A 12131-nucleotide genomic window follows, 5' to 3' on the forward strand; every position below is an offset into this window, starting at 1 on the left:
TATCTATTTTATGTTTGGTAGTGTATATATGTCCATGCCGCTCTCTCACTTTGTCCCAGTTTACCCTTCCCCCTCCCCATATCTTCAAGTCCATTCTCTAGTAGGTCTGCGTCTTTATTCCCATCCTGCCCCTAGGTTCTTCATAACCATTTTTTTTTTAGATTCCATATATATGTGTTAGCATACGGTATTTGTTGTTCTCTTTTTGACTTACTTTACTCTGTATCACATGCCTCTTTTATGTCCTGGAAAAAAAATATTAGAACTCCCAATGCAAAGTCAATAGGAGTACTGTAGCCTCCTCTTTCTTTATTTTACTGAGGAAGTTTACAGTAAGCAAGTACTGGTAGTGAAAAGACATAAAGGAATCAAAAAACTTGTGAGAAATGAAAACTAGTTTCTTCCAGTTGGGAAAATCTTCATATGGTCCAACTCTTTCATGTTATAGACAAAAGATAATGCTCCAAATGAAATTATCTGTGCAGTTAATTAAGCAGGGACAAGAATAAATCCAGTATTTCCTTCTATATACTATGTTCTCTTTACTGAATGTGGAACTTAACGTATTCACAGGCTACAAGAGTTGAATTGCCAAAAACAATAGGGGAAATGTCTTTATCTAGGATAATAATATTGTATTCAAACATTAAAGATTACTCAAGATAATACTCAAAAGCTGTTTACCTACAGAAATCATCCATAAAATTAAATGGTCTCTGTAATTTTGAGAGGTAATGAAAACTTACCTGATTAGAAGCTGCTACTTTGAGAAGTGTGGGTAGGAAAGAAAGAGGCCATGTAAGTTCTGATATTTGGTTTACTCATAAGGTGATGTAAATCACTAATACTCATTTCAAAAATATATTCTTTCCATAATATGTACCCTTCAGGATGTTCATGTTCAGTCACTACAACAGAAATTCAGCTCAGGAATTACAGGCAATTAAGCTTTAGTCACTCAAAAACTTTTAAGTAGTTTATTTTAGTGTTATACTTTTATTTTTCAGAGCTTTGCCTTTATTTATGACTTAGGTAAAACATGAAACACAAGAAATCAGACTGTTTCCAAGCTAAGAACAATGCTTTTTCTTGAAAAACAGATAAACAAATACACAAAACCCACAACTATAAATCATATGCTAAAACCAAGTAAAACACCAGATTATCTGGACATCAAAAATAAACCAATTGCCTGAACCATACCCTTTTTTAAATAACCTAAATCAAGTCCCAAATCCATCCTAACTCTTCCTCCCTTCTCTGAATTTCTATAGCATACTTTCTGTACTTCATAACACACTTCCTTGTATTGTCTATACTGTTTTTTTTATACAGACAGGCATTAAGTATATCTCAAAGTAGACAGTAAGTTCTTTTGACGAGAGAAACTTTACAGTAGCTAACACTATAGGTTGAATGTTAACAGGCACCCAGTCAAGACTGGTTGGCATCTATTTTTTGGCAAACATTTCTTTATGATCTGGCTGGAGTGAAAAGGACAATGCGTGCTGCCGGTAAGATATGGAATCTAGCAGAGTAAGCCATGAATTGCACACACAGAGTCAACATCAAATAGGCTGCTGTCTAGACAGAAGAGCTGATATAGTTTTGAGTTGCTAATACTAAAAGCCAAACTACAGTATCATTGCCAACAGCACAATATTTAAGTGGGGGAAAAATACATGCAGCCTTTATTGCCACCAAAGATTAAATATTAACTGTAAATACTACTCAAACAAACACCATCAAAATTTGTAGGTAATGTATAATCCAAAAACAGCATGCTGAAGATAGGGTCATTCAATCAAAAGCAATCCTGACATTGCATTCCTGCTCCCTGTAATGACGATGCTCGAAAACTTCTATCTCTTCTACATTCCTTTGCAGCATGCCTATAAGGGGAAAAGGCACACATCATTACTCAGAGGACAAAATATCCCAGGAACATAACTTACATTCTCCCTTCAACCTATGATTGACAAAACTTTACATGTCAATTTTTTTTTTTCCATGCCATGCGCCTTGCAGGATCTTAGTTCCCCGACCAGGGATTGAACCCGTGCCCCCTGCAGTGGAAGTGCGGAGTCTTAACCACTGGATAGCCAGGGGAGTCCCATACATGTCAATTTTAATAGCTTTAAGTATTAGAAAATACAGAGGAAGAGAAAAACATGCCTCTGTCTGGTTGGAAACTATTGCACAAGACTGTTCTTGATTGGCTCTCCCTAGCTTTCAGGGAAGTAACAGTCTACCTGACATTTGTATTTTGTTGAAGAGAAGTGTTAACTGCTTTTTACTCATTACAGCCTAAAGGTGTCATACAGGATAGTCATGAAATTGAATGTGTGGATTTTGGTAGGTCTTTGCTGCCTATAAGCAAAGTAGTACACTGAATATTTTCACATTTCAGTTCCTTTCTAATGATTTATTTAACTTGGTGGTCCTTAATTTGCTCAGGGGCAGAACAACACAAAATACCATTAGTTTCACCATATAGAACAGTAACTTTTTGCAGTAAAAATAAGCTGTTGAAGTAAGTGTGATAATCTGAGTTTTTCTGTTAATGTGCACAAATAAATTTGGTCATTTGTTTTAGTATTCATTAATGCTCACTGGTTGATAAGCAATAACTGGTGCCAAAAATTTACGGAAAACTTCACAAGAGAAAAACTAAAAAATGTGGAACAATATACTTTAATTTTCTTCAGCCAATTGGAAAAGAACCAATGTTTTGCAGTTTTTGAAGTATAATACCTCATTCTATCTTATGACATATAGGCATTTCGTAAGATCACACCTTTTAAGAACAAGTGATTTAAATGATGGTTGTCTACTGAAAGGCTAGGAGAACAGTCTGGGAAAACACAACTCCTTTCTGTTGTAATAACTAACTGCAGGGACCAATTTTTTACCCCTGAATAACATTTTTCAATGTGACAGAAACACAAATGAGCACTACAACAAACCATTAACTTGAGGCCAAAAGTGTCAACATAAGCACAAACTACTTAATTTGCTGATTGATACATATTAAATGCAAAAGAGTACTTTTATAAACATTTTTAAAAATCAATGAAATGTCGAAAAACACAAGTCAGCATTATTAAGAGAGGCTTACCATAAATATTTTGTCATGGTTTCAAATTGAATTCTCAAGACTATCTCTGTATTAACATACTTTACATTTTTCAGGAGTTTCATTCCTTAAGGGCAGAAACTGCACCTAGGCACTTAACTGCCCAGAGTTCTGGTCCCATGATATGCGTCAGTGATTGTCCCTGCAGGCCTATTAAATTATACATCATACTAGAAGTAAAATGCTAGTAATAGTCAAAATTTGATGGGAACTATGCCATATACATTTGACATTATTAAAAAAGTAATTGTACTGAACAATATGAAAGTGAAATTAATAAAACAACTCCATTCACAGTAGCATAAAAAAGAATTAAAACACTCAGGAATAAACTTAGCAAATGAACTATAAGACTTGTACACGTGGAAACTATAAATCATTGCTAAGAGAAACTTAAGAAGATCTAAAAAAATGAAGAGATATTCCATGTTCATGGATTGAAAGACTCAATACTGTTAAGATGTCAATTCTCCACAAATTGATCTACAAATTCAATGCAATGCCTATGAAAATTCCAGAAGGCTACTTTTGTAGATATAGACAAGCTTTAAAATTTACATGGAAAGACAAAGGACCCAGAATAACCAAAGCAATCTGAAAAAGAATAATAAATTGCAGGAATTACACCACCCAATTTTAAAACACACTACAAAGCTACAGTAATCAAGACAGCATGGTATTAGCATAGGATAGCCATAGAGATCAATGGAACAGAAATGAAGTCCACAAATAAAACTTTATATTTATGGTCAATTCATTTTTAACAAAGGTGCCAAGACAATACAATGGGAGGAAGCATAGTCTTTTTCAGCCAATAATACAGGGACAACTGCATATCTACATGTAACTGAAGTTGACCCCCTACCACTAACTATGAACAAAAATCAACTCAAACCTCTGTAATAACCTATATGGGAAAGAATCTGAAAAAGAATAGATATATGCATATGTATAACTAAATCACTTTGCTGTACACCTGAAACTAACACAACATTGTAAATAAAGTATACTCCAATATAAAATAACAATTAAAAAAATCTCTCAAACACTTAAAAATCCTCAAGAAAATTCTAGCAAACCAAATCCAATAACATATAAAAGGAACTAGAAACCAGGACCAAGTAGAATTTATTCCATAAATGTAAGGTTGAATCAATGTTTAAAAATGTGTCAATGTAATCCACCATATCAACAAGTTAAAGAAGAAAAGTCATATGATTATATCAATTGATGTAGAGAAAGCATTTGACAAAATCCAGTACTCATTAATAATAAAAGTTAATGATAAAAAAAGTCAGGAAAAGAGTGGAATTACCTCAATTTGATAAAAAGCATCTACAAAAAAACCTATACTTAAAATCATACTTCCAGTGAAAGACTAAACTCAGAAGCAAGGCAAAGATGTTTGTTCTCACCACTCTTATTCAACATGGTTCTGAAGTTCTAACCAGTGTAATGTGAGAAAAAGACATAAATAGCATACAGATGGGGAAGGAAAGAACAAAATTGTCCCTTTTTGCAGATGATGTAACTACTTATGTAGAAAATCCCAAGGAATCAAAAACAAAACAAAACCCCAAAATACCAAACTCCTAGAAGTGAGTTCAGCAGGCATACAAGATCAACATATAAAATTGTGTTTTTATGTACTAAAAATGAACATGTGGAAACTAGAATTTAAAACGCAATATCATTTACAATCACTACAAATAAAATGAAATACTTAGGTATAAGTCTGACAAAACCAAAACATATACATGATGTGGGTGCTGAAAATTACAAAATGCTGATGAAAGAACTCAAAGAAGACCTAAATAAATATTGAGACATACTATGTTCATGGATGAGAAGAATCAACACAGTAAAGATGTCAATTTTCCCCCAAATTGATCTATAAATTTAATGTAATTCCTATCAAATCCCAGCAAATTTTCATGGAAATGCAAAGAAATTAAAATAGCTAAAACAACCTTGATGGAGAAAAATAAAGTGGGAGAAATTACTCTCCAAGATATTAAGGCTTACTATACAGCTACATTGATTAAGAAAGTGTGGTATTGGTGGAGCGAAAGAAATATAGATCTACGGAATAGAGATCCCAGAAAACAATTTGATATCCATAGAGGGAAAAAAAAGCTTCATCTAAACCTCACATCTTATACAAAAATTAACTCAAAATGGATCACAGCCTTAAATATAAAATATAAAACAATAAAACTTGTAGGAAAAAACAGAGGAGAAAATTGGGGGTATATAGGACTACACAAAAAGTTCTTAGACTTCACACCAAAAGCATGATCCATAAAAGGAAAAATTGATAAACTGGACTTAATTTTAAAAACTTTTGTCCTGTGAACAACTCTGTTAAGAAGAGACAAGGTACAGAGTAGGAGAAAATATATGCAAACCACATAGCTAGCAAAGGACTAGTATCTAGAATATATAATGAACTCTCAAAACAACAGTAAAAAAATCTAATTAGAAAATGGACAAAAGGCAAGAACTGACATTTCATCAAAGAGGATATACTCATGACAAATAAGCACATGAAAAGATGTTCCACATCATTAGCCATTAGGAAAATGCAAATTAAAACTTCAGTGATCTCACTACACATCTAGCAGAATGGTTAAAATGAAAAAAAAAGTGAAAATACTAAATGTTGAGGATGCAGACAAATTAGATTACTCATACATTGCTGGTGGGTATGTAAAATGGTACAGTCTCTCTGGAAAACAGTGTAACCGTTTTTAAAATAAAACTAAAGACGCAACTACCATATGACCTAGGAATTGCACTCTTGGGCATCTATCCAAGAGAAATGAAAACTTATGTTCACACAAGACTCTGTACATAAACATTCATAGAAGCTTTACTCATAAGTAGCCAAAAGCTGGAAACATCTAAGATGTACTACAACAGGTAAATGTGTAAACAGACTGTAGTACATCTAAACCATGGAAAACTACTCAGCAACAAAAAGGATCAAACCAATGATACACATAGCAATTTAGATGAATCTCTGGAGAATTATGCTGAGTGAAAAAAAGCCAACCCCTAAAGGTTACATGCTATATGATTTCATCTTATATAGTATTTTGAAATGACAAAATTTTAGAAAGGGAGAATAGATTAGTGGTTGCCAAGAATTAGGAGGCAGGGAGTAGGGGGGATATGGTGGGAGGGAGGTGGGTGTGGCAATAAAAGGGGAATATGAGGAATTCTTGTAGTAATGGAACTATTCTGTATTTTTACAATGGTTGTGGACATACAAACCTACACATGTGATAAAATTGTATATGACTAAACACACACACACACATGCACGCACACACACACACACACACACAAAACTGTAGAAATCTGAACAAGACAAATTTTATCAATGTTAATACCCCAGTTGCAATACAGTACTACAGTTTTGTAAGATGCTATCACTGGGGAGAACTAGGTAAATTATAAATAGGAACTCTATATTATTTCTTCAGGACCTATATTATTCCTTACACTAAATGTGAATCCACAATTACCTCAATAAAAATTTCAATTAGTATAAAAAACTAACCCACACAAATAAGGTTTTGATTCCCAATTTCTTCTAGAAGTGCCTGCTGAGTATGCACATAATATGACCCCCAATTTATGTGAGGCAAGAGTTTTAACATTTATTCTCACTGCTTAATATGGTTGGCCATCGTTTCAGCTTCCAATATGGGTTTCCTCATTGTTGCATGCCTGCTAAGCCAAAGACAGATTTTAAGGTTTTAGTTACTGTAGAATATACTTCAGTATTAGGTTAGGCTGCTGTTTAAAAGCAGCCCTGGGGCTTCCCTGGTGGCTCAGTGGTTGAGAGTCTGCCTGCCGATGCAGGGGACACGGGTTCGTGCCCTGGTCCGGGAAGATCCCACATGCCGCGGAGCGGCTGGGCCTGTGAACCATGGCTGCTGAGCCTGCGCATCCAGAGCCTGTGCTCCGCAGCGGGAGAGGCCACAACAGTGAGAGGCCCATGTACCCCCCCCCAAAAAAAAGCAACCCTGAAATCTCAGAAATTTAACCTAATTAAGGTTTATTTCTCATTCAAAAAGTGGAATAAGGAGGTAGGAAGGGGGAGAGAGGGGAAGGGGGGGAGGAAGAAAGGAAGAGAGGGAAGGAGGGGGAAAAAGAGAGAGAGAGAGAGAGAACACTGTCCTCCCACTTATCATAGGTACTTTTAAGAAGATTCCCAGGTTATTGAAACTAAAGTAACACTCAGAATAAATATACTTGAATTCTTACTGTTAACTGTGATCTGATGGGAAGAACAGTGTTTCTAGAAACATACGAAGCTCTCCACTCTGCCATGAGAATTCTCATCCTGATCTCACCACTGATACATTAAGGTGGTGTTGGGGGAGACCTTCAAGATGGTGGAAGAGTAAGACGTGGAGATCACCTTCCTCCCCAAAAATACATCAAACATACATCTACATGTGGAACAATGCCTACACAACACCTACTGAACATTGGCAGAAGACCACAGACTTCCCAAAAGGCAAGAAAATTCCCATGTACCTGGCCATGTGGCTGACAGGGTCTCGGTGCTCTGGCCTGGTGTCGGGCCTGAGCCTATGAGGTGGGAGAGCCGAGTTCAGGACACTGGACCATCAGAGACCTCCTGGCCCCATGTAATATCAATCAGCAAGAGCTCTCCCAGAGAACTCCGCTTCAACGCTAAGACTCAGCTCCACCCAACAGCCAGCAAGCTCCAGTGCTTGATGCCCCATGCCAAACAACTAGCAAAGGAGGAACACAGCCCCACCCATTAACAGAGAGGCTGCCTAAAATCATACTAAGTTCACAGATACCCTAAAACACATCACTGGACACATCCCTGCCCACCAGAAAGACAAGATCCAGCGTCATCCACCAGAACACAGGCACCAGTCCCCTCTACCAGGAAGCCTACACAACCCACTGAACCAACCTTACCCACTGGGGGCAGACACCAAAAACAACAGGAAATACTAACCTGCACCCTGAGAAAAGGAGACCCCAAACACAGAAAGATAAGCAAAATGAGAAGACAGAGAAATATGCAGCAGATGAGGGAGCAAGGTAAAAACCCACCAGACCAAACAAATGAAGAGGAAATAGGTAGTCTACCTGAAAAAGAATTCAGAGTAATGACAGTAAAGATGATCCAAAGTCTTGTAAAAAGAATGGAGAAAATACAAGAAACATTTAACAAGGACCTAGAAATAACTAAAGACCAAACAAACAAGGATGAACAACACAATAAATGAAATTAAAAATTCTCTAGAAGGAATCAATAGCAGAATAACTGAGGCAGAAGAACAGATATGTGACCAGGAAGAAAAAGAGTGGAAATAACTACCGCAGAGCAGAATAAAGAAAAAAGAATGGAAAAGAATTGAGGGCACTCTCTGAGACCTCTGGGACAACATTAAATGCACCACCATTCTAATTATAGGGGTCCCAGAAGAAGAAGAGAAATAGAAAGGGTCTGAGAAAGTATTTGAAGAGATTATAGTTGAAAACTTCCTTAATATGGGAAAGGAAATAGTCAATCAAGTCCAGGAAGTGCAGAGAGTTCCATACAGGATAAATCCAAGGAGAAACACTCCAAGACACATATTATTCAAACCATCAAATTAAATACAAATTAAATACAAAGAAAAAATATTAAAAGCAGGAAGGCAAAAGCAACAAACAACATACAACGGAATCCCCATAAGGTTAACAGCTAAGCAGAAACTCTGCAAGCCAGAAGGGAGTGGCAGGACATATTTAAAGTGAAGAAAGGGAAAAACCCACAAGCAAGATTACTCTACCCAGCAAGGATCTCATTCAGATTCGACAAAGAAATTAAAACCTTTACAGACAAGCAAAAGCTAAGAGAATTCAGCACCACCAAACCAGCTTTACAACAAATGCTAAAGGAACTCCTCTAGGCAGGAAACACAAGAGAAGGAAAAGACCTACAGTAACAAACCCAAAACAATTGGGAACTGGTAATAGGAACATACATATCGATAATTACCTTAAAAGTAAATGGATTAAATGCTCCAACCAAAAGACAAGGACTGGCTGAATGGATATAACAACAAGACCCATATATATGCTGTCTACAAGAGACCCACTTCAGACTTAGGGACACATACAGACTGAAAGTGAGGGGATGGAAAGAGATATTCCATGCAAATGGAAATCAAAAGAAAGCTGGGGTAGCAATTCTCATATCAGACAAAATAGACTTTAAAATAAAGACTATTACAAGAGATAAAGAAGGACACTATATAATGATCAAGGGATCGATCCAAGAAGAAGATAGAACAATTGTAAATATTTATGCACCCAGCATAGGAGCACCTCAACATATAAGGCAAATGCTAAGAGCCTTAAAAGGGGAAATCGACAGTAACACAATCATAGTAGGGGACTTTAACACCCCACTTTCACCAATGGACAGATCAACCAAAATGAAAATAAATAAGGAAACACAAACTTTAAATGATACATTAAACAGGGTGGACTTAACTGATATTTATAGCACATGCCATCCTAAAACAGCAGAATATACTTTCTTCTAAAGTGCTCATGGAACATTCTCCAGGATAGAACATATCTTGGGTCACAAATCAAGCCTTAGAAAATTTAAGAAAATTGAAATCGTATCAAGTATCATTCTGACCACAATGCTATGAGACTACATATCAATGACAGGAACAAAATGTAAAAAATACAAACCCATGGAGGCTAAACAATAAGCTACTAAATAGCCAAGAGATCACTGAAGAAATCAAAGAGGAAATCAAAAAATACCTAGAAACAAATGACAATGAAAACATGACAACACACAACCGATGGGATGCAGCAAAAGTATTTCTAAGAAGGAAGTTTATAGCAATACAATCCTACCTCAAGAGACAAGAAACATCTCAAATAAACAACCTAACCTTACATCTAAAGCAATTAGAGAAAGAAGAAAGAAAAAAACCCCAAAGTTAGCAGAAGGAAAGAAACCGTAAAGATCAGATCAGAAATAAATGAAAAGGAAATGAAGGAAACAATAGCAAAGATCAATAAAAGTAAAGCTGGTTCTCTGAGACGATAAACAAAATTGATAAGTCATTAGCCAGACTCATCAAGGAAAAAAGGGAGAAGACTCAAATCAGTAGAATTAGAAGTGAAAAAGGAGAAGTAACAGTTAACACTGCAGAAATATGAAGGACCGTGAGAGATTACTACAAGCAACTCTATGCCAATAAAATGGACAACCTGGAAGAAATGGACAAACTGTTATAAAAGCACAACCTTCTGAGGCTGAACCAGGAAGAAATAGAAAATATAAAAAGACCAATCACAAGCACTGAAACTGAGACCGTGATTAAAAATATTCCAACAAACAAAAGCCCAGGATCAAATGGCTAAACAGGCAAATTCTATTAAATATTTAGAGAAGAGCTAACACCTATCCTTCTCAAACTCTTCCAAAATATACCAGAGGAAGGAACACTCCCAAACACATTCGACGAGGCCACCATCACCCTGATACCAAAACAAGACAAAGATGTCACAAAGAAAGAAAACTACAGGCCAATATCACTGATGAACACAGATGCAAAACTCCTCAACAAAATACTAGCAAACAGAATCCAGCAGCACATTGAAAGGATCATACACCATGATCAAGTGGGATTTATCCCAGGAATGCAAGGATTCTTCAATATATGCAAGTGAATCAATGTGATACACCATATTAACAAATCGAAGGGTAAAAACCATATGATAATCTCTATAGATGCAGAAAAAGCTTTCGACAAAATTCAACACCCATTCGTGATAAAAGCTCTCCAGAAAGTAGGCATAGAGGGAACTTACCTCAACAAAATAAAGGCCATATATGACAAACCCACAGCCAACATTGTTCTCAGTGGTGAAAAACTGAAACCATTTCCACTAAGATCAGGAACAAGACAAGGTTGCCCACTCTCACCACTCTTATTCAATATAGTTTTGGAAGTTTTAGCCACAACAATCAGAGAAGAAAAAGAAATAAAAGGAATCCAAATTGGAAAAGAAGAAGTAAAACTGTCACTGTTTGCAGATGACATGACACTATATAGAGAGAATCCTAAAGACGCTACCAGAAAACTACTAGAGCTAATCAATGAATTTGGTAAAGTAGCAGGATACAAAATTAATGCACTGAAATCTCTTGCATTCCTATATACTAATGATGAAAAATCTGAAAGAGAAATTAAGGAAACACTCCCATTTACCATTGCAACCAGAAGAATAAAATACCTAGGAATAAACTTACCTAAGGAGACAAAAGACCTGGATGCAGAAAACTATAAGACACTGATGAAAGAAATTAAAAATGATACAAACAGATGGAGAGATATACCATGCTCTTGGATTGGAAAAACCAGCATTGTAAAAATGACTATACCACCCAAAGCAATCTACAGATTCAATGCAATCCCTATCAAACTACCAATGGCATTTTTCACAGAGCTAGAAGAAAAAATTTTACAATTTGTGTGGAAACACAGAAGACCCATAATAGCCAAAGCAATCTTGAGAAAGGAAAATGGAGCTGGAGGAATCAGACTCCTGGACTTCGGACTATACTACAAAGCTACAGTCATCAAGACATTATGGTACTGGCACAGAAACAGAAATATATATCAATGGGACAGGATAGAAAGCCCAGAGATAAACCCACGCACCTATGGTCACCTTGTCTTTGATAAAGGAAGCAAGAATATACAATGGAGAAAAGACAGCCCCTTCAATAAGTGGTGCTGGGAAAACTGGACAGCCACATGTAAAAGAATGAATTTAGAACACTTCCTCACACCATACACAAAAGTAAACTCAAAATGGATTAAAGACCTAAATGTAAGGCCAGGCACTATGAAACTCTTAGAGAAAAACTTAGACAGAACACTCTATCACATAAATCACAGCAAGATCCTTTTTGACCCAC

The 12131-nt window shown here is 36.2% G+C and overlaps 1 protein-coding gene across 4 annotated transcripts in view; it reads right to left on the reverse strand.

The window, feature by feature from the left end:
* Positions 1–940: 940 nt before the first annotated feature.
* Positions 941–12131, reverse strand: part of NUP62CL (nucleoporin 62 C-terminal like) — a 69341-nt gene continuing 58150 nt past the window's right edge. For 3 of the 4 annotated variants that reach the window (XM_079911600.1, XM_079911601.1, XM_079911598.1), the window contains one exon: positions 941–1892. In XM_079911600.1, the coding sequence (XP_079767726.1) occupies positions 1801–1892 (92 nt within the window). In that variant the 3' untranslated portion in view covers positions 941–1800. The remainder of the gene's footprint in view (positions 1893–12131) is intronic. The other variant, XM_079911599.1, reaches the window with a different exon arrangement.

This window comes from Stenella coeruleoalba (genome assembly GCF_951394435.1).
Source record: "Stenella coeruleoalba genome assembly, chromosome: X".
Classification (NCBI taxonomy): Eukaryota; Metazoa; Chordata; class Mammalia; order Artiodactyla; family Delphinidae; genus Stenella; species Stenella coeruleoalba.